At 37.0% G+C, this 19,991-nt stretch overlaps 1 protein-coding gene across 3 annotated transcripts in view; it reads left to right on the forward strand.

Annotated features, from left to right (window-relative positions):
* The window catches only part of LOC106080742 (beclin-1-like protein A), a 91,589-nt gene extending 78,577 nt beyond the window's left edge, over positions 1 to 13,012 (forward strand). For 2 of the 3 annotated variants that reach the window (XM_059369208.1, XM_059369209.1), the window contains exons 7-11: positions 2,698 to 2,796; positions 2,878 to 3,127; positions 3,194 to 3,273; positions 9,111 to 9,290; positions 11,847 to 13,012. In XM_059369208.1, coding sequence (XP_059225191.1) covers positions 2,698 to 2,796; positions 2,878 to 3,127; positions 3,194 to 3,273; positions 9,111 to 9,290; positions 11,847 to 12,066 — 829 coding nt within the window. In that variant the 3' untranslated portion in view covers positions 12,067 to 13,012. The remainder of the gene's footprint in view (positions 1 to 2,697; positions 2,797 to 2,877; positions 3,128 to 3,193; positions 3,274 to 9,110; positions 9,291 to 11,846) is intronic. The other variant, XM_059369210.1, reaches the window with a different exon arrangement.
* The last annotated feature ends 6,979 nt before the right edge of the window (positions 13,013 to 19,991 follow it).

The following is a 19,991-nucleotide window of genomic DNA, read 5'->3' on the forward strand; positions in this document are numbered from 1 at the left end:
TGTACTCCATTCTTAAAATACTTCCTTTCAGCCCCATATTCTCATGATGTCTGATTTAGTGGTGTTTTCGGGGGAGAGGTGTTCTCCCAGATACCTTGCCCTGAAAAAATATCAGCATCGTGCTCTTCTCTCAAATACCATTTATTTAAACCCCATATTTCCATTGGCTTAAGAGGAGTTTACAGGATGAGACGTCCCCCAAACACATGGCCCCAAAATAGGTTATCAAATTCGTTTTCTAATCTCAAATACCTTTCATTTGAGCCACATATTGGCATGGTAGAAAAATGTTTTCCCTTTGGGGGTGTTTTGGGAAAGGGGTGATGCCCTAAATACATGGTCATACATTTGAATATCAAATTCGTATTCCACTCCCAAATACATTTATTTGAGCCCCATATTGCGATGGTCACTAAAAAATTGCTGTTTGTGGGGTATTTTGGGAAAGGAAAATTGGTCCCCAGAAAATTGGTCCCGAAAATGGATATCAATTCTTGCTCTACCTCCAATACCTTTCATTTAAGCTCCACACTGACATGGTAGGTAAATATTCTCGATTTAGGGGTGTTTTGAGGATTAGGCTGGTCCCACAAACACTAAGCCCGGAAAATATATCAGCAACGTGTTCTATTCTATCATTCATTTGAATCCCATATTGCCATTGATCTCAGAATTGGATATCAAATTTGTTTTCTAATCTCATTTAAACTCCTTATTGCAAAAGTCAGCATATATGTCCGGTTTGGGGTATTGGCCTTAACAACTATGAATATTTAGTTCCACTCTCTTTGAGACCCAAATTGTCTTGGTGAGCAAATATGTCCTACTTGTGGGTTGTTAGGGTGGTGGAACGTCCCCTAGAGAGTTGGTCCCTAATGTTGATATCAGATATGTGGTCTACTTCCAAATACCATTAATTTGAGCCCCATATTTCCATAGTCGGCAAACATGACCGGCTTGGGGGGTGTTTTGGGGGATGGGCGGCCACTCAGTGAGTTGGTCTTGAAAATAACTATAGGATTCGTGTTCTGCTCGAAAAACCCTTTTATTTGAGCCTCTTATTGCAATAGTCAGCAAATACGTCCTATTTGGATGGTGTTGTGGGTGTGGAGTGGCCCCATAGACACTTTTCCCAAATATTGATATCAGATTCGTGCTTTACTCCCAAAGACCTTTCATTTGAGCCCCATATTGCTATGGTCGTAAATGTGTCCCCTTTGGGGGAGGTTTTTGGGGAGAGGCGGCCCCCCAAACACTTGATCTCATATTTGGATATCAGATTCTAATTCTACACTCAAATACCTTTTATTTAAGCCCCATATTCCCATGGTCAGTAAATAAGTCCTGTTTGGGGGGTGTTTTGGGGAAGGAGTGGACCCCCAGAAACGTGCTCCCACATTTGGATATCAGATTCGTATTCTACTCGCAAATACCTTTCATTTGAGTCCCATATTGCCAAGGTCGGCAAATATGTCCGATTAAGGGGTGTTTTGGGGGTTGGGGTGGTCCCCCTAGCACTTGGTCCGACAATTGGATATCAGATACGTGTTCTTATCCTAAATACCTTTCATTTGAGTCCCATATTGTCGGGATTGGTGTAAATATATGTTTGGTAGGTTTTAGGGTGGGGCGTCCCCCCTAGGTAACCCATCCGAAATTTGGATACCAAATTTTTATTTTTAGGGTACTATATGAGAGCACACAAAATTTCGCACCACCTATCTCTGAGATCTGGCGTTTCTGAAAATTAGGGTAAGGGGGAGGGTCCGCCCCCCTTCAGATATCAAAAAATGTAGTATCCTATTTTCACCACGGGGTCATTATGCACCATCTGTGAAAATTTCAAGAAAATCGGTTCAGCCGTTTCTGAGTCTATAAGGAACACACAAACAAACAAACCTACAAACAAACACAAATTGATTTTTATATATTGGGTTGCCCAAAAAGTAATTGCGGATTTTTTAAAATAAAGTAAATGCATTTTTAATAAAGCTTAGAATGAACTTTACTCAAATATACTTTTTTTACACTTTTTCTAAAGCAAGCTAAAAGTAACAGCTGATAACTGACAGAAGAAAGAATGCAATTACAGAGTAACAAGCCGTTGAAAAAATTTGTCAACGCCGACTATATGAAAAATCCGCAATTACTTTTTGGGCAACCCAATATAAAATTTATTATGAAAATTCATGGTACTTTGCTTTATTATTCTCCTTTAGAGTTTTATTTTTTTTTTAAATTTTTTATTCTTTTTTTTAGTTTTTACTCTTTTATTTTTTATTCATTTATTTATTTTATTTTTTTTTTATTTTTATTTTTTTTTATTTTTATTTTTTTTTATTTTTTTATTTTTTTTTATTTTTTTTTTATTTTTTTTTATTTATTTTTTTATTTTTTTATTTAAAAATTTTTTTTATTTGTTTTTTATTTTTTTATTTAAAATTTTTTTTTTATTTAAAATTTTTTTTTATTTTTTTCAATTTTTTTTGTTTTTATTTCTATTTTTTTATTTTATTTTTTTTATTTTTTTTTATTTAATTTTTTTTTTATTTTTTTTTTATTTAAAAATTTTTTTTTATTTTTTTTCAATTTTTTTTTTATTTCTGTTTTTTATTTTATTTTTATTTTTCTTTTTTGTTTTTGTACTTAATTTTTATTAAATTTCTGATTTTTTTTAAATTTTATTATTTTTTACAGATATATGGACTTGACTGAAGAGGAAAAGGAGCGCCTCAAGGGTTATTACAAAGTTGCCAAAAAGCTAGAGAAAATGGAATCATCTGGCCAACAGAACAAGTATTTGCAATCATATTCTTTTCATGTATTATAGATTTTTAAACTATTTCTTCGCATTTCTTTTCTTCATTTTTTCGCCAGAGATCAAAGCGATTCCGAAGACGATCAGGAAGTCAATGAAAATGATAATTTCCCCAGTTTGGATTCAGTGCCATCGGATAATTCATTGACAGGCACGTTTTCACCACGTTTTAGTTCCGAACCACCCAGCTTGACGGAGTCTATGCAAATGATGGATGAGATTTTGGCCAATCAGTCAATGGATCGTGTAGCCAAAATTGATAAACTCGAGGCGATATTATCGGCTGTGACTCTATTGCCAAGTGATCAAGTGTGTATAGATTAAATGGCGATATTTTTATGAATAACAACATCCTAATGTGAATTTTTGCTTTAGATTATCACTTCAAATGATCAATTGGGCACTACCATAGCCACAACGGATAATTTGCAGATTGTCAGAGAGAAAACGAAAAAGTAGGTATTTTTGTAGTTTTTGCTAAAGGCATTAATGGAAAATGCCTACGATAAGAATTCATCAAATAGCACCTACATCTCTTAAGATTAAGTTTTACTACCTTTAGTGGCATATAATTACGTGCCTTGCCGTTGAACTTCCCCAAGACTTCGGCCTTCTACCAACTTTCTCCAGAATGTTATGTCATTACTTCGCCTTTTTATACCCACCACCGAAGGATGGGGGTATATTCATTTTGTCATTCCGTTTGCAACACATCGAAATATCCATTTCCGACCCTATAAAGTATATATATTCTTGATCAGCGTAAAAATCTAAGACGATCTAGATATGTCCGTCCGTCTGTCCGTCTGTCTGTTGAAATCACGCTACAGTCTTTAAAAATAGAGACATTGAGCTGAAATTTGTTTTTTGTCCATAAGCAGGTTAGGTTCGAAGATGGGCTATATCGGACTATATCTTGATATAGCCCCCATATAGACCGATCCGCCGATTTAGGGTCTTAGGCCCATAATAGCAACATTTATTATCCGATTTTGCTGAAATTTGGGACAGTGAGTTGCGTTGGGCCCTTCGACATCCTTCGTCAATTTGGCCCAGATCGGTCCAAATTTGGATATAGCTGCCATATAGACCGATCCTCCGTTTTAGGTTCTTAGGCCCATAAAAGCCACATTTATTATCCGATTTTGCTGAAATTTGGGACAGTGAGTTGCGTTAGGCCCTTCGACATTCTTCGTCAATTTGGCTCAGATCGGTCCAGATTTGGATATAGCTGCCATATAGACCGATCCTCAGATTTAATGTCTTAGGCCCATAAAAGCCGCATTTATTATCCGATTTTGTTGAAATTTGGGTCAGTGAGTTGCCTTAGGCCATCCGAAATCGTTCTTCAATTTGGCCCCGATCGGTTCAGATTTGGATATAGCTGTCATATAGACCGATCTCTCGATTGAAGGTTTTGGGCCCATAAAAAGCGCATTAATTGTCCGATGTCGCAGAAATTTCGGACAGTGAGTTGTATTGGGCCCTTCGATGTTTGTCTTCAATTTGGCTTTGATCGGTTCAGATTTTGATATAGCTTCCATATAGACCGATCTCTCGGTTGAACAATGACTTGTAAGCATTTGGTCTAAATCGGATGATATGTCTATATAGCTGCTATGGGGCATAAGGTATGCATTTTTCACTGGATTTTGACGAAAGGTTGTTCACATATATACCCGAGGTGGTGGGTATCCAAAGTTCGGCCCGGCCGAACTTAACTCCTTTTTACTTGTTTCTGATGTTACCGTCCTCAGTCTTCATTATATTTCAATTTCAGTCCTCCATTTTATCTCATTTCCCTGTTGCAACCTGAACTTGACGTTTTATATCCTTGGGCCTTTTTAAAGCCCCCATTCTTTATGTAGTGGATACAACAATTTTCGAGAGGGATCATTATAACCAATTCAAGTGCAAAGGGATCGTTAGCTGAGTTTCTTTAACATTTTAACCCTTGTCAGTCGTCCCTAACAATCAGTATTAAATTTTGTCATCAGAAATAATCCCACGGTAAACTGTTCTATTCACCAGATTGACCTGATCGAATCGTTCAAAGGCTTGCGTATGTGTTCGTTGGGTTAAGAAAATCTCATTCCTGAGATCTTGTTCCGTTTCCCACTGATTTGTGTTGAGAGCACTGCGAGCCTTCCTTTGATGAAACTGGATTCCACAGCGGTTTCTGTGTTAAAGGGTTTGCTTTGGCCTGTATTTGTTGTTGGTAGCAGTGTGTTGTACACCGAGGCGGCAGAGCTTGCCGAAGAAGGATTCCATCGGGTCAATCCGTTGCAGTGGTTAAAGCCACCATCGCTGTAACTAAACATAAGGTGCCGCTCAACGATATGCCTCTCGGTCTCATTCATATAAGGGAAATGTCTCCCTGTTCTTAATTGAAATGTTCTGCGTTGTTTATAGCATCTCGGAGGATATTCTGCAGGCTCTCTCTAAATGAGTAGATCAGCAATGTGTTGTTAAATCTCGTCTCTAAAAGTCCACATGGTGAGTTGGAAGCTTGTGTGAACGCTCTGGTAGTATCCTAAGAGAAACTCCTTAATCTCCCTGTATAGATGGTTTGCCATCTGAAAGCAACCTGTCTGTTCTGTTGTCCATCCTGAACCATTGTAATTTTAAACCGGCCTGCCAAACCTCTTAAAGGGGGTTAACAAGGTTTCGTTTTCTTGGTGCTGCAGGCAGGTTATTTGATGACCTTGTTGAGGAATTGTATAGGCTGATAAAGGGAAAAGACTCTCGAGGGCCGTTTTTAAGATCTGCAGGTGAATTATTGTCTCTTACCCGCTAAGGCTATGAAAATATATTTCTTCTGATTGATATACGTCAAGCGTTCAGTAATTATGAAATCGTACGGTCATTGGTGAACATTATGGTGAGTTGATCTGATTCCAATCAAATGGCGGCTTGCCAAGAGACGTCATTTATTAGGCCAGGTGATATCAATGCCCGGCATGGAATAGCTGTTAGCACTACATAGGCTGGAACTTAAAGTTCTGACCTGTGTGTGGTGTTCATCGCTGTCACGAGAAGCTTAGCTGCGAACGTCCACAGGTTGCAGACAGTGGAATACTCCATATGGAGTAGCAGCAATAGCAGTCGCGGACTATCGGCGGTATCGTGCGCAGAATATCAGAGAGAAGCCGGGTGTCACCGGCTTTTGCAAAAATACTCTGTGCCTGTGATTTTCGATATGACAAGGCGAGTTAATTGTGCCGTTAAATAACCAATGGCCAACCTGTTCTTGTGGCGATCAGTCCTTTGGATCGGAACGAGGATATATATGTCCGGCGAATTTCTTCAATCACCATCAATTTGGTGGGAGCACCCACATTCACTATGCAAAACGAAGAGCTTTCATTGGTTATTTAAAGGCGCCAGTAACCCGCCTTGTCATATCGAGCACCATAGGCACTCAGTATTTGTGCAAGAGCCGGTTCCGCCCGGCCTCTCACTGAGACTCTCCGCTCGACACCGCAAATTGTCAACGACTGCCGGTGTTCATCGTTGTCACGCTAAGCTTAGGTGTGAGCTACCAGGCGCATCAACAGGTTTGCTGATAGTGAAATGCTCCATACGGAGTAGCTGCAACGACAGTCGTGGACAATCAGCGCAATCGAGCGGAGAGCCTCAGTGAGAGGCTGGACGACACCGGCTCTTGCATAAATACTTAGTGGCTATGATGCTCGATGTGACTAGGCCACCCAATTCCCGATCGCCGCGGGATCGGATCTCAATGCTGCAACCTGAGTGGTGCTCACAGTATCCCGTGCCTGGATAGTATGACTGTACTCCAGTAATTTCTTCTAGCCAGAGCACCATAAGAAATAGAGAGAGATAGGAAGAGAGAGAGAGATAGAGAGAAATAGAAAGAGAGAGAGATAGAGAGAGATAGAAAGAGAGATAGAGAGAGATAGAAAGAGATAGATAGAGAGAGATAGAAAGAGATAGATAGAGAGAGAGATAGAGAGAGTAAGATAGGGAGAGATAAAGAGAGTAAGATAGGGAGAAATAGAGAGAGAGAGAGAGAGAGATTTAAAAGCATTTAAAGCATGACCTATCGAAATCATTTAAAAGCATGACCCATCGAATGCTTTTCATAGGTCCAGAGCCACAAAAAAGTCCTTCCACCAGAGCCTTTTCCCATTCAGTTGTAGCTTCAATGCATGTAGTGCTGTGCATAATTCCTGTTGATGTCCTTCTGGAAGTAGCGAAGTTAGGTGTAGCTTCTACAGATAAAGGAAAATAATCGGATTATATGACTCTACTTGTTCCGGGAGCTTAGTCACCTTATCTCTCACTGGATGCTAGACGCGCAAATTTGATCTCATGATAGGTACATTCAACTGGCGGAGAAGAAGCAGGTAATTGCCGTCATCATGACAAAAATTATACTGTCATGATGACGGAATATGAAAAGGGCGATTGCCTTCGGAAAACATTCTGTTGTTGTTGTAGTAGCTACATAATTGTATGTGGAGTTAGCGAACCCCTACAAGCTCCATAGTGGAGCAATGTTGTTTTGGTTCATAGGAATGTGATGGCCATCCACTCAATACCGCTGATTGTCAGAGACTGCAATTTCAGATACTACTTATAAATACGGAGCATTTCGCCATCCGTAATCTAGGGACACGGTCGGCACTCCCTCCACCTATCCCCCATTCCACCCCCTCCAGACGGTATAGAGGTCGAATCATATGCGGGAGATTGTACGATCTTGCCTCATATCTTCAGCCACATTGTTCACTATAAATACGCGTGAGGTGAATGCCGAGCTGACAGTGATGGTCGATGGGGAAATGATTCTGATCATCAAATGTCCCAAAAAACTTGGCGTCACATTTGACAGCTCTTACACATTGTCCCCACATGTCACAGCAATTTGCGATAAAGTTAAAAGTAGAAACAAGGTCCTCAAGTCACTTGCCGGTAGCACTTGGGGTGCAGGCAAAAAAACGTTGTTGGCCACGTTAAAAGCAATTCGCCGGTAAGTTATGCAACGTCAGTATGGTCTCGTCAGCTTTGTGACACGCAGTGGAATAATATTCAGATCTGTCAGAATACCGCCTTCCGAGCTGCGACGGGCTGCCTCCTCTGTTCTCATGTAAATAGATCCCCACCAACAGGAGACAAAGATCCTACCAGTGCGAAGACATAACTACATGCTGTCAAAGCAATACCTTTTAGGCTGTTATCGCAGAGACCATCCAAATCATCATGTTGTGGATAGATATCCACCGCCCAGAAGCCTTAAGGATAGATATCCACCACCTAGAAGCCTTAGATCTACATGATCTAGAACGTGAGGTTGAGCACAACAAGAGAGAACCTCTAGATCAAGCGGCATATCCACAGGCACGGATGTGGAAAATAGCTACCGGGTGAATGTGGTCCTTGAAGAACGACCGCCTCCCATTGCACCTGAAGAAATTGACCTCCCCCGGCAAACCAGAGTAGTTCTGGCTCAATTACGTTCCGGCCGATGCAGCCGCCTCAATTCCTACAGAGCCAGGATTGATGCCGACGTGCAAGATGTATGTCCCGATTGTGACAAGGGATCACACGATACACGTCACCTATTTAACTGCCTAACCAGACCCGCTCGATTTAGACCCAGATCCCTGGGGACGCGCCCATCTTAGTCGCAGAGTTCCTGGATCTTGACACTCAACAGAATCAAGCAGACGATAGATAGAACACAACAAACTGCTACAACAACAACAACAGCTTCTTACGATAACGATGAACATCACACAGGTCGCAGTTCAAAGTTCTAACCTGAGTGATACTCACAGTAATTCCTTACAGGGGATAAGGCAAGGTTGACATTGTTGCTTGTTGTTCATAAGAGTTGCGTCGACTATCATAACGTCGGATGAACTTGCGAAGGTTCCTCTAGGTCTAGTAAGGGCTTCATCGTTTATGATACAGCCGTCTATCTGTATCGCCTTGTGTGGAGATTGCAAATAGAGCTTTTAAAAGTAGACCTTATAAGCTAAGATTTGGTATAGATGAGTTTCTGCTCCATCGCAGCTTGTTTTAAAGTATAAATCTTGCCAGCTTAGTAGTTGCCCAATAGTGATAATGAGATCGTTACTAATCCCATCCTAAAATTGACTGATTTACTTTCCTATTCTCTTAGAGCATTGTAAGACCCAGGCATATCTTACACCGCTAATGCCAGCTTTGTTTTGAAATTTCTGTAAAAAAAAGCCACATGGCATTCTATGATTTCAATTATTTTCTATAATGATGATGAGATGTGACCTTTTTTCTCTTAAAGTTTACTTCAGGTGATTGTTGAGCCGGAGTATAGTGAAAGCGTTGCATTTGAGAAGTCTGATTCCAAAATATTTACATATCCAGTGAATGGAGAGAAAATTAAAGGTCACAGTGCCTCTTCTCAAAGATGGAAGAAGCTTTTGCAGCGTTACATTTCAGTGTGTATGCTGTACGCATGCGGGTAGGTGCCATGACATTACACGCGTTTGCGTATGCGTACTTTTTCTACGGCCTGATGTTCTTTGTTTTTCTAATATCGCTTGAATTGCTTGCTCAGTAGCTAAAATGCTAGAATATGGCGACCCTAGGTCACAATGCGCTCTAATAACATTTTCTTTCTTCTAGTCTTTTTTTTTCTATAAAGCTAACTGAGCAGATTTTGACAATCTATTATGCCTCATTAAATGCATGTCCATTCTGAATGCTGCAAGACGTTTGCTCTAACTAAATAAAACATTGGCAACTCCAATCATCATTTCATCGCACTGTGTAACGATCTAGAAAAAAAAGTAAAAATCTTATCACTTAGATGCGCTAAAACATTTTCGTACCCAAATTACCACCACCTCCTTTGTAAAAATAGCCACAAGCATTCAATATACCCAATCTTAGAAATTAAATCCTATATACATATGAACCTTTCATGCTAGTTTTATGGATCATGATGTTTAATAGATATTGGATATCGATAAGAGAGAAGGGAAGGTCTTAGCAATTGCGATTGCTTACTACCGTAGCGCAGAGGTTAGCATGTCCACCTATGACGCTAAATGCCTGGGTTCGAATCCTGGCGAGACCATCAGACAAAATGTTCAGCGGTGGTTTTCCCATCCTAATGCAGACAACATTTGTGAGGTACTATGCCATGTAAAACTTCTCTCCAAAGAGGTGTCGCACTGCGGCACCCCGTTCGGACTCGGCTATAAAAAGGAGGCCCCTTATCATTGAGCTTAAACTTGAATCGGACTGCAAACATTGATATGTGAGAAGTTTGCCCCTGTTCCTTAGTGGAATGTTCATGGGCAAAATTTGCAAAAATTATAAGAATGGGCCAAATAACCCATCTGACGTATTTTTAGGAGGAAAATCGCCACCTAGACTTGAACACAAATTTTAATGTCACATTCGTAATCTACTCTCTAATACCTTTCATTTGAGCCCCATATAGCCATGGTCGGCTAATATGCCCATTAGAGGGAATTTGGCGTTGGACCTAATGTTTTATGGCTTATTTGTAATCTACTGTTTAATACTTTTCATGTGAGTCCCATATTGACATGAATTTCGAATATATCTGTTTAGAGGAGTTTTGAGGTTGGGGGGTCCGCTGGGTACTTGGACCCAAATTTTAATACCATATTCGTTTTCTGGTCTCCAATACCTTTCATTTGATAACCTTATTGTGCCCATCGGAGTACTTTCGAATATGGGTGGCTTTTTTGGGTTAAGGGGGAGGGTCCACCTCCACCCGATATTTAAAAATTATATAGCCCATGTTTTCTTCCAGACAAACGTACACAATCTATGAAAATTTTAAGAAAATCGGTTCAGCCAAGTATCATATAGTCATAATGGGTCTAATGGATTTTTTGAAGGGTGGCGTGAGCCCTTATACTTCGATCTGATTTTATATGCCAGATTCGAAATCTACTCCCGAATACCTTTCATTTGAGCCCACATTGAAATGAATGTCCAATATGTCTGTTTGGGGGAGTTTTGGGGTTGGGGTGGGCTGATGGGTACTTAGACTCAAATTTCAATACCATATTCGTATTCTACTCTCCAATACCTTTCATATGATACCTATATTGTCCCAATCGGTCCTATTTTGATTTTGAGTTGTGTTTTTGACAAAGGAGAAGGGTCCGTCAACCTTCCGATACCAAAAAATTATATAGGCCAAAATTTCGAGAAAATCGGTTTTGCCGTTTTTCAGTCTATAGGGAACAAACAAACCGAGTTCCACATATCCGTGATTGGCTAATGTGCCCATTTTGGGCGTTTTTTGGGGGTGGGATGATCCCCTATACTTCGACATGAATTTATATGCCCGATTCGTTATCTACTCCCGCATACTTTTCATTTGATACCCATATTGTCCTTATCGGTCCACTTTTGATTTTGGGTGGTGTTTTTGGGGTAACGGTGGAAGGTCCGCCCCCTTCCGTTATTAATAGATTATAAAGTCTATTCCTACTTCCTGACCATATTCGTAATCTACTCCCGAATACCTTACATTTGAGTCCCATATTGTCATTATCGTCACATAAACCTATTTTAAGGGGTTTTGGGGCTGGGGCGGCCCCCAGGTACTTGGACCCAACTTTTATTATGAAATTCGTACTCTACTCTTGAATACCTTTAATTTGAATCCCATATTGTCCCGAGCGGTCCCATATTGTCCCGAACGGTTTTTGGGTAGTACTTTTGGGGTAAGGGGGAGGGTCCGCCCCCCTCCCGATATCAAAAATTTATATAGCCTATGTTTCCTTCCAGACCAACCCACACAATCTGTGAAAATTTCAAGGTAATCGGTTCAGTCGTTTTTGAGTCTATACGGAACAAACAAACACAAATTAAATACCCATCATAAAGTTATACCAGTTTTGTAAAATTGCTGCCTACATTTTTTAAAATTATGAGCTCGTTAACTACAAAATGTCATGTATTGCTTTTTTCAGTTTAATTACAACTAAATTATAATATTTGTTTTTTTATTTTCCCCATTCGCTTTCAGCATGAAAAACTGCAACTGTGTTGGAGAACGCAGCACCACACCCACCGCCACAGCGCATGTGCGCCAGACCATAGATAAAGGCCAAGTAAGAATGATTGACGCAGCATCACAAACACTAAGCACCGGTGATATAGTCATAACCAAAATTATATTCGAGGATGAACATGAAAAGGCCAAAGAGAAGGTGTTGACCTCATCACCGAAGCGCAATAATTCATAAATCCAACAATAGGTGGCTCTCAAAAGCCTTCGAAAAGAGAGCAAGAGAGAGCAATAGTCCCAAACACAATGTTTGAAGAGATTTTTATTAACAACAGAAAAAAGAGATCAACTGAGAAAAAAAGAAAAAAAAAACACACACACACACACACACACATAAATGATTCCTAATTAATGAAAAGAGAAGAAAGCAAAAAAAAAAGAAAAACTTAAGAAACAAACTTGATTAAAATTATTATAGCTCTACAACTTATTTTTGTTGATAATTTTTTTCCACAAACTAAATACTACATTTATTTATGGTAATTAATTATTATTAAAACTTTTATTATTATTGTAATATTTTTTTTTGTTTCCCTAGGGAATTAAAAGTGAGAAAGAATTATAGTTAAAAAGCCCCTTCCCACAAGATAAAACCCTAAGCAATATTGTAGTATGTGCCTAAATGTTGAACATTTATTGCTAAACAAACAAAAAAATATAAAAAATTTAAAAAGAAAAAAAAAAAACGTAAATAAAAATTTCATTTTCATTTCCCTTCCGGCAAGAGAAGTAGAAGAATTGAAATTATCTTTTCGCGACACAAGAGAAACAAAACAGAAATCTAACAATTCCTTTATTTTATGTTAAATGTTAAAATTTAATCAACCAAAAAAAAAAAAACAGAAAATTTACTATTGATTTTTTTTTCTTCTCATGTATACACATTTATTATTATCGTTGAAAAAAAAATTTTAACATTTTTGTTTTTTAATTTTTTTTTATATCCCAAAAACAAAACAACCAGAACACATTCAAACATTATTTGTAAAATGAACGAAAATCAGATTATATATAAATTCTTTATAGGTAAAACGAAAAACAAAAACCACAAAAAAACTACGGAAACAATTATATCATCATTTATTGCAAATAAAATAAAAAAAAACTAAAAAAATACATACATACGATTACTAATAAAAAAAGAGAGAGATAAAAAATAACATCAAAAGTTGGTTTAAATGGGGCCCAAAGAAGTTAAATGGGAGCATCGATTTATGTGGAATATGTACTCTCAGCGTTGATTATATAATACACGTTAGATCATGATCCTTACTCAAGTTTAGTTAAAAATTCATAAAGGGTTAGAAAATTAACTATGTACAAGTACAACTAACTATTCATGAGTATAGATGCAATATGTTGAAAACACAGGTGGTGTTGGTAATTTTACCTAAACTAATTTCTTTAGAATAAGAAAAAGCATATTAACGTCGATGATACCTCTTCTGAATCTTATTAAAGAATGAACTATTCAAAGAAATTTGGAATTTTAGTTCAAAAAACTAAATGTTTACAATTTCTATTTCTTGAGTTCAAAATAACTTGCTCGGAAGTAAGCTATTTTAGTAAATTCTAGTTAATGTTGAACTAAAATTACTACAGTAAACTGTAGCATTGTCAACTCCAACGAGTAAAAGCGTTCTAAGTTCGGCCTGGCCGAATCTTGGGAACCCACCACCATGGATTCTGCTAAAACATGGGAGCCATATTTGGTTATAGACCGATTCGGACTGTATTTAGCACAGTTGTTGGGAGTCATATATCGGGGTTCAGGAAGTCAAATCCGGAGATTGGTTCATATGGGAGCTATAACAGGTTATAGACCGATTTGGATCGTATTTGGCACAGTTGTTGGAAGTCATAACAGAACGCAATGTGCAAAAATTTTAGCTTAGTCGGACAAAAATTGCGTCTTTCAGGGGATAAAGATGTAAAATCGGGAGATCGGTATATATGGGAGTTATAACAGAAAACTACATGCCCAATTTCAGCCAAATCGGACAAAAATTGCGGCTTCCATGGTCTTAGGGAGTCAAATAGGGAGATCGGTTTATATGGGAGCTTTATCAGGTTATGTACCGATTTAACCCGTACTTGGCACAGTTGTTGGGAGTCATAACAGAACACCATGCACAAAATTTCAGCCAAATCGGACAAAAGTTGCGGCTTTCGGGGCTCAGGAAGTCAAATCGGGAGCTCGGTTTACATGGGAGCTATATTCAAATCTCAACCGATATAGCCCATTTGCAATCCCCAACGATGTACATCAATATAAAGTATCTGTGCAAAATTTCAAACGGCTAGCCCTACGCGCTCGACCGCTATCGGACGGACGGACCGACATGCCTAGTTCAAATCAGAATGTCGAGACGATCAAGAATATATATACTTTATGGGGTCCTAGATCAATATTTCGAAGTGTTATAAACGGAATGACTAGATTAGTATACCCCCATGCTATGATGGTGGGTATAACAAATAAAAACGTGTTAAGTTTGGCCGATTCTAACTTTAGATGCTCACCACCATGAATAAATCGACCATCCTCTTTTATAACAACTCCGCTACCATATCCCCAGTAATATGCAAATGGGGGCTGGTCTGGATCATATATCAATCAGCTCCCGAGAACTCTTATACAAATCACAGTTTCAGCGAAATCGGGCAATAAATCCGCATTTTATGGGATTAAGACACCAATGGCAGCTATATCTAAATATAGTCCGATCAGGACCATATGCTGGTCGGATGACGGGAGGCTTATTACAAGTCACTGTGTCAAATTCCAGCGAAATCAGGTAATAAATGCAGCTTTTATAGGCTTAAGACCCTCAATCGGTAAATCAGATCCTCAATCGGCAGATTGAGCGTCTCAATCGGTAGATTGTGGGTCTCAATCTGCAGATTGAGGGTCTCAATCGACAGATTGAGGGTCTTAAATTCCAATTTCATCGAAATCGGATAATAAATGCGCCTATCGGCATATCGGTCTATATAACTGTTGTGTGTAAATATGGTCCGATATGGGCCATTTTCGGTTTGAATATCGGGGCCTCTAGTACAACTTCCTGTTTTAAATTTCACCGAAATCGGACAAAAAAATGCGGCTTTTACGGGCTTAAGACCCTAAATCGTCATATTGGCAGTCCGATTTGGCCAATTCAAGTACTTAACCTGTGCAAAATTTCAACTCAATATCTCAATTTTTAAAGACTGTCGAGTGATTAAAACTGGCGGACACACGGACATCGTTAAATCGTCTTAGAATTTTACGACGATCAAAAATATATAGATGTGTTGCAAACGGAATGACTAAATGAATATACCCCCTATCGTATGGTGGTGGGTATAACAATGTAACTCATTAAAATCAACCCATCGGGTCCATTGTCCAAGGATATTGAAATGTTTTAGAGAAATTCCAGTTTTGTTGAATTTTTAAGTTTTATTGTGGTCTAACACAAATTTGGCAAAGTAGAATCAAATTTAGTCCTCTAGAAGTTCACGAATGCAAATCAAGTGTAAACCTTGGCATTATGCAGTATATTATACAGTACATTATGCAGTGGATTATACAGTACACAGTGCAATATTTTATACATAAAATTATAAATATCATGCATACAGTACATTATAGAGCACATCATTTATAACATTATACATTACACCATACAGTACACCAATTATGCAATATATTATACAGTACAATATGCAGTGCATTATACAGTACATAATGCAATATTTTAAACATGACATTATAAAGACCATGCATACAGTACATTATACAGCACATCATTTATAACATTATACATTACACCATACAGTACACCAATATCGCAGCAAGAATCACTTTTACTACAATAGCTTAACCGGAATAAATGTAAATTTTAACGATTTTTCATGACTTATTTTTTTTCACATAAATGATTCTAAAAATAATAAACGACCACTTGTTTGAGATACCCGCCTTTCACATGTTGTTGTTGCAAAACTGTAAAAACTCATCAAAATGCTTGCGTTGCCATAAGGCAACACCAGGGACCTGGGTAAATCCAATGGGGCATTTGCCCATAGTTGTTTTCGAAAATTCGATTTCCCTCTCCCAAACTTTTTTCATCTGCACGGAATAGGGAGACTTTATTTAAGGCAAAAATTAATTAAAAGTTTATTCCCGGAGAGTTTTCAAAATTGAGCAAAAATTCTATGTTAAGGTGTTTTCCAATAAGTGTGCAAAATTTGGTCCAGAGGCTGATCCGTAGGGCTTGAAAGTTGGTCAACCGAGCATAAAAAATTTTTAATTGCTTGCCATTGGATTAAACTAGAGACTGTGCTTGTAGAAGGCGCCTCTCGTTGGGATAATATTAATGTACTGTATAATGTAATATATAATGTACTGGGTAATACACTGTATGTGGAAGGTGTCTCTTGTTGGTCTATTATTAATGTACTGTATAATACAATATAAAATGTACTGTATAATTAACTGTTTAAAATAATGCTTTTGGTGCACAAAACGAATAAGACTGTACGCGTGAATTACTCTCCATAATTTTTTACATTTCTCTTTTTGAATGGAAATTCAGTTATCCTACATAAAAGATTGATGTTTTTAAAAGAAAACATAATATTAAACAAATTTTTTAAACATTCGCTTAATCAGAAAATCGTTTTTAAAACGAAAACACAAAAACGATGCGCATGTTCGTTCGTTGCTGTCTCAACAATGAATTAAATCAAGAGAATAAGAATCCATTGCATTGAACATCAACACCGGCGTAATGGAAATATTCCATTTTTGCACCACCGGTTTAATGTACTAAAAATTTCCAATGTGAAATTGCCGTACATTTTAGCGCACTACCCACAGCAATTTTTAAAATTTTTTTGTCATTTTAAAGCTTTATAAAAGGTCTGCCTTTTGACAAGCCAGTTTTTAACCAAAAACATAACCTCATAAACAGAAACTGTAGAAAGACTGCTGGAAATGGGACAGCAGTAATTTGTTGCCAAAACAGCAAACATTTTCTGCCGTTTTCAAATTTTTTAAAGGGAAAAATGTCATAATTATTAAAAAAAAACGTATATTCCATCTTATTTTTCAATTTTACAAGCATATTTTAAATTTTCTACAATTTCCCAAATTTCCATCGAATTTAAGTAACATCAATGAAATTCCAAATTTGGCAATTTGTTTAAAAAATTTTGAATTGATTTATTCAAAAGTTCAAAATTTTTAATTTTGTATCAGCAGAAAGTTTTTTGCTGATATCAGCAGACTAATTTTTCTTGGTGTAGAAAAATTTCATTTGTCTTGTTTGAGTGAGTACTTCATACCAATGAAACCTTTTACCTGGGCATTTTTATACCCGCTCTGCGTAAATGAGCTAAAGTTTTCCAGTTTTTTTTTAATAAAAAGTCGTTATATATTTTTTTTATTTTGGTTTATTTTTCTTTGATAATGATTTACAAAAAAAAAATTAATAATAATAATAGTATTTATCATCATAGTGTTTAGCCAATGTTTAACATTGAATTGAGGAGGAAGCACAATCATAATTTCATATATAAAATAAAAAAACGAGAATTGTTTAAAAAATCCTAAATGAAATTAAAAAAAATACATAAATATATACAATTTTTTTCTCAACAAAACAAACATAAAAAAACACAAATGAATGTAGGCAAAATGGATAACAAAACATAGTAAAAATACAATAAAAAAATCTATGAACGAACATCAAAATTTAATTAATTTCTAACTACAATTTATATATATATTTAAAAAATCTAAAAAAGGGAAGAGTTAAGTTTTAGTAAAAATAATTTAAATAAACATAAACACAATGCCTGGATTTTAAAATATTTAAGAGGTCTGATTTTAAGGAAAAAAATACTTATGTGTTATAGAAAGTTTTTTTTTTTTACTGCAGTTAACACATAAAGTTGACAAATTTAGCTTAGTTTCGCAATGTGCAAAACACATATTTTTTAAAATTTATTATAACAGTTATTAAACTGTTATTTATTTGTTTGCCCAAAAACTTGAATTGTTTACAGAAAAAAATCCCAAACAAATAGTTGTGCCAACATCTCTTGGTATTTTGAGTGCTTAGTGTACATGCATGTGTGAGTAGATGAATGTTTTTGCACTCTCAACTGTAAGGTGAGTAAGAGAGAGAAAAAAAGTTAACCGTTATGGTGAGTATTGGATGGAAGTTGGTGTAATATACCAAGAACGTGCTGAGTTTCTCAGAATGTTGTGTTGTATAATTACAACAATCAAATTTGACAGGAGAGGATTTTTAATAATTTCACCTTAACAGTGGTGAATCGTTATGCTGTGCATTAATGGTGAAAAAATTAGATTGAAGGTGGATATGGCCCAATGCAATCAAAAACGGGAATTACACCATTTCACTTATATGGTGTATGTATATGTAATTGTTGTCTCGCACCAAGTTCTCGAGTTATGCGTGTGGCGGTGGATAATTGACATAAAGCTTAGGTACTGAGTGAAAATCGGGCGATATATACATATGAGAGTTATATCTTAATCTGAACCGATTTCTATGAAATTCACCAGTAATATCGAGAGTCATAAGAAAATCCTTCCTACCAAATTTCGAGAGAATCGGTTAACAAATGACCATTTTATTGCTGTATTACTGCAAATCGGACGAACACATATATGGGAGCTATATCAAAATCTGAATCGATTTATATAAAATTCACCAGTAACATCAAGGGTCATACAAAATTCCTTCCTGCCAAATTTCGAGAGAATCGGTTAACAAATGAACAGTTTATTGCTGTATTACTGCAAATCGAACGAACATATATATGGAAGCTATATCAAAATCTGAACCGATTTCTATGATATTCACCATTAACATCGAGAGTCATAAGAAAATCCTTCCTGCCAAATTTCGGGAAAATCGGTTAACAAATGACCATTTTATTGCTGTATTACTGCAAATCGAACGAAAATATATATGGGAGCTATATCCAAATCTGAACCGATTTTTATGAAATTCGGTAGCAGTATTGAGAGTCAAGATGAAATTCTTCCTACCAAATTTCAAGAAAATCGGTCAACAAATGACCATTTTATTGCTGTATTACTGCAAATCGGACGAATATATATGGGAGCTATATCAAAATCTGAACCAACTTCTATGAAATTCACTAGTAACATCGAGAGTCATAAGAAAATCTTTCCTGCCATATTTCAAGAGAATCCGTTGACAAAGGACCATTTTATTGCTGTATTACTGGAAATCGGATGAACATATATATGGAAGCTATATCCAAATATGAACCAATTTTTTCCAATTTCAATAGGCTGAAGTCGACCGGATGAAAATTGCGACCTGTAATTTGTACACAAATGAATATGGACAGACAAAATAACAGACAGACGGACATAGCTTAATCGAATCAGAAGGTGATTCTGAGTCGATCGATATACTTATCAAAGGGACTCTCTCTCTCTCTTGCTTTTGGGTGTTACAAACAAATGCACTAAGTTATAATACCCTGTACCACACTACTGGTATAGGGTATAAAAAGTGTAGCGAGTGCTGGAGTGTGATGTTATATTTTGAGAAGGGATAAGCCTTTCATTGTGGTGTGATGTATACTTCTCGATTAACAGTCGAGGGGCTGTTAGAGCCGTGTATGAAAATTAAACTAACAGATATCTTATGCAGAGAGAAAAAAAAGTTTACCGTTATGGTGAGTGTTGAAGTGTGGTACCACCACATTAATCAACCACTATTATAAAACACACCACCATGAGTGGTGGTTTGTTGTGGTTGATTAATTGTTGAAAATAATGTCCCCTTAACGTTAACCTTTACAAGAGAAGCTTAGTTGAGAATTCAACTCAACATAAGGCAATGTAAAACTTTTCAGCGATAAAAAATCATGACGGTATGCGTTAGTGGTGTAAAAATAGCGGAACAAGGTGAATATCGAGTCTTTATCCCCAAAGAGAAAACTTGTTGAATGCATTCAACTGCAGTACAAAAAAACTTTCTTAAATTTATAATTAATTAATTTTAATAAAAACCTAATTTTAATTATGGCATGGAAAAATTATAG

This window comes from Stomoxys calcitrans, chromosome 5, assembly GCF_963082655.1.
Source record: "Stomoxys calcitrans chromosome 5, idStoCalc2.1, whole genome shotgun sequence".
In the NCBI taxonomy this organism is placed as follows: domain Eukaryota; kingdom Metazoa; phylum Arthropoda; class Insecta; order Diptera; family Muscidae; genus Stomoxys; species Stomoxys calcitrans.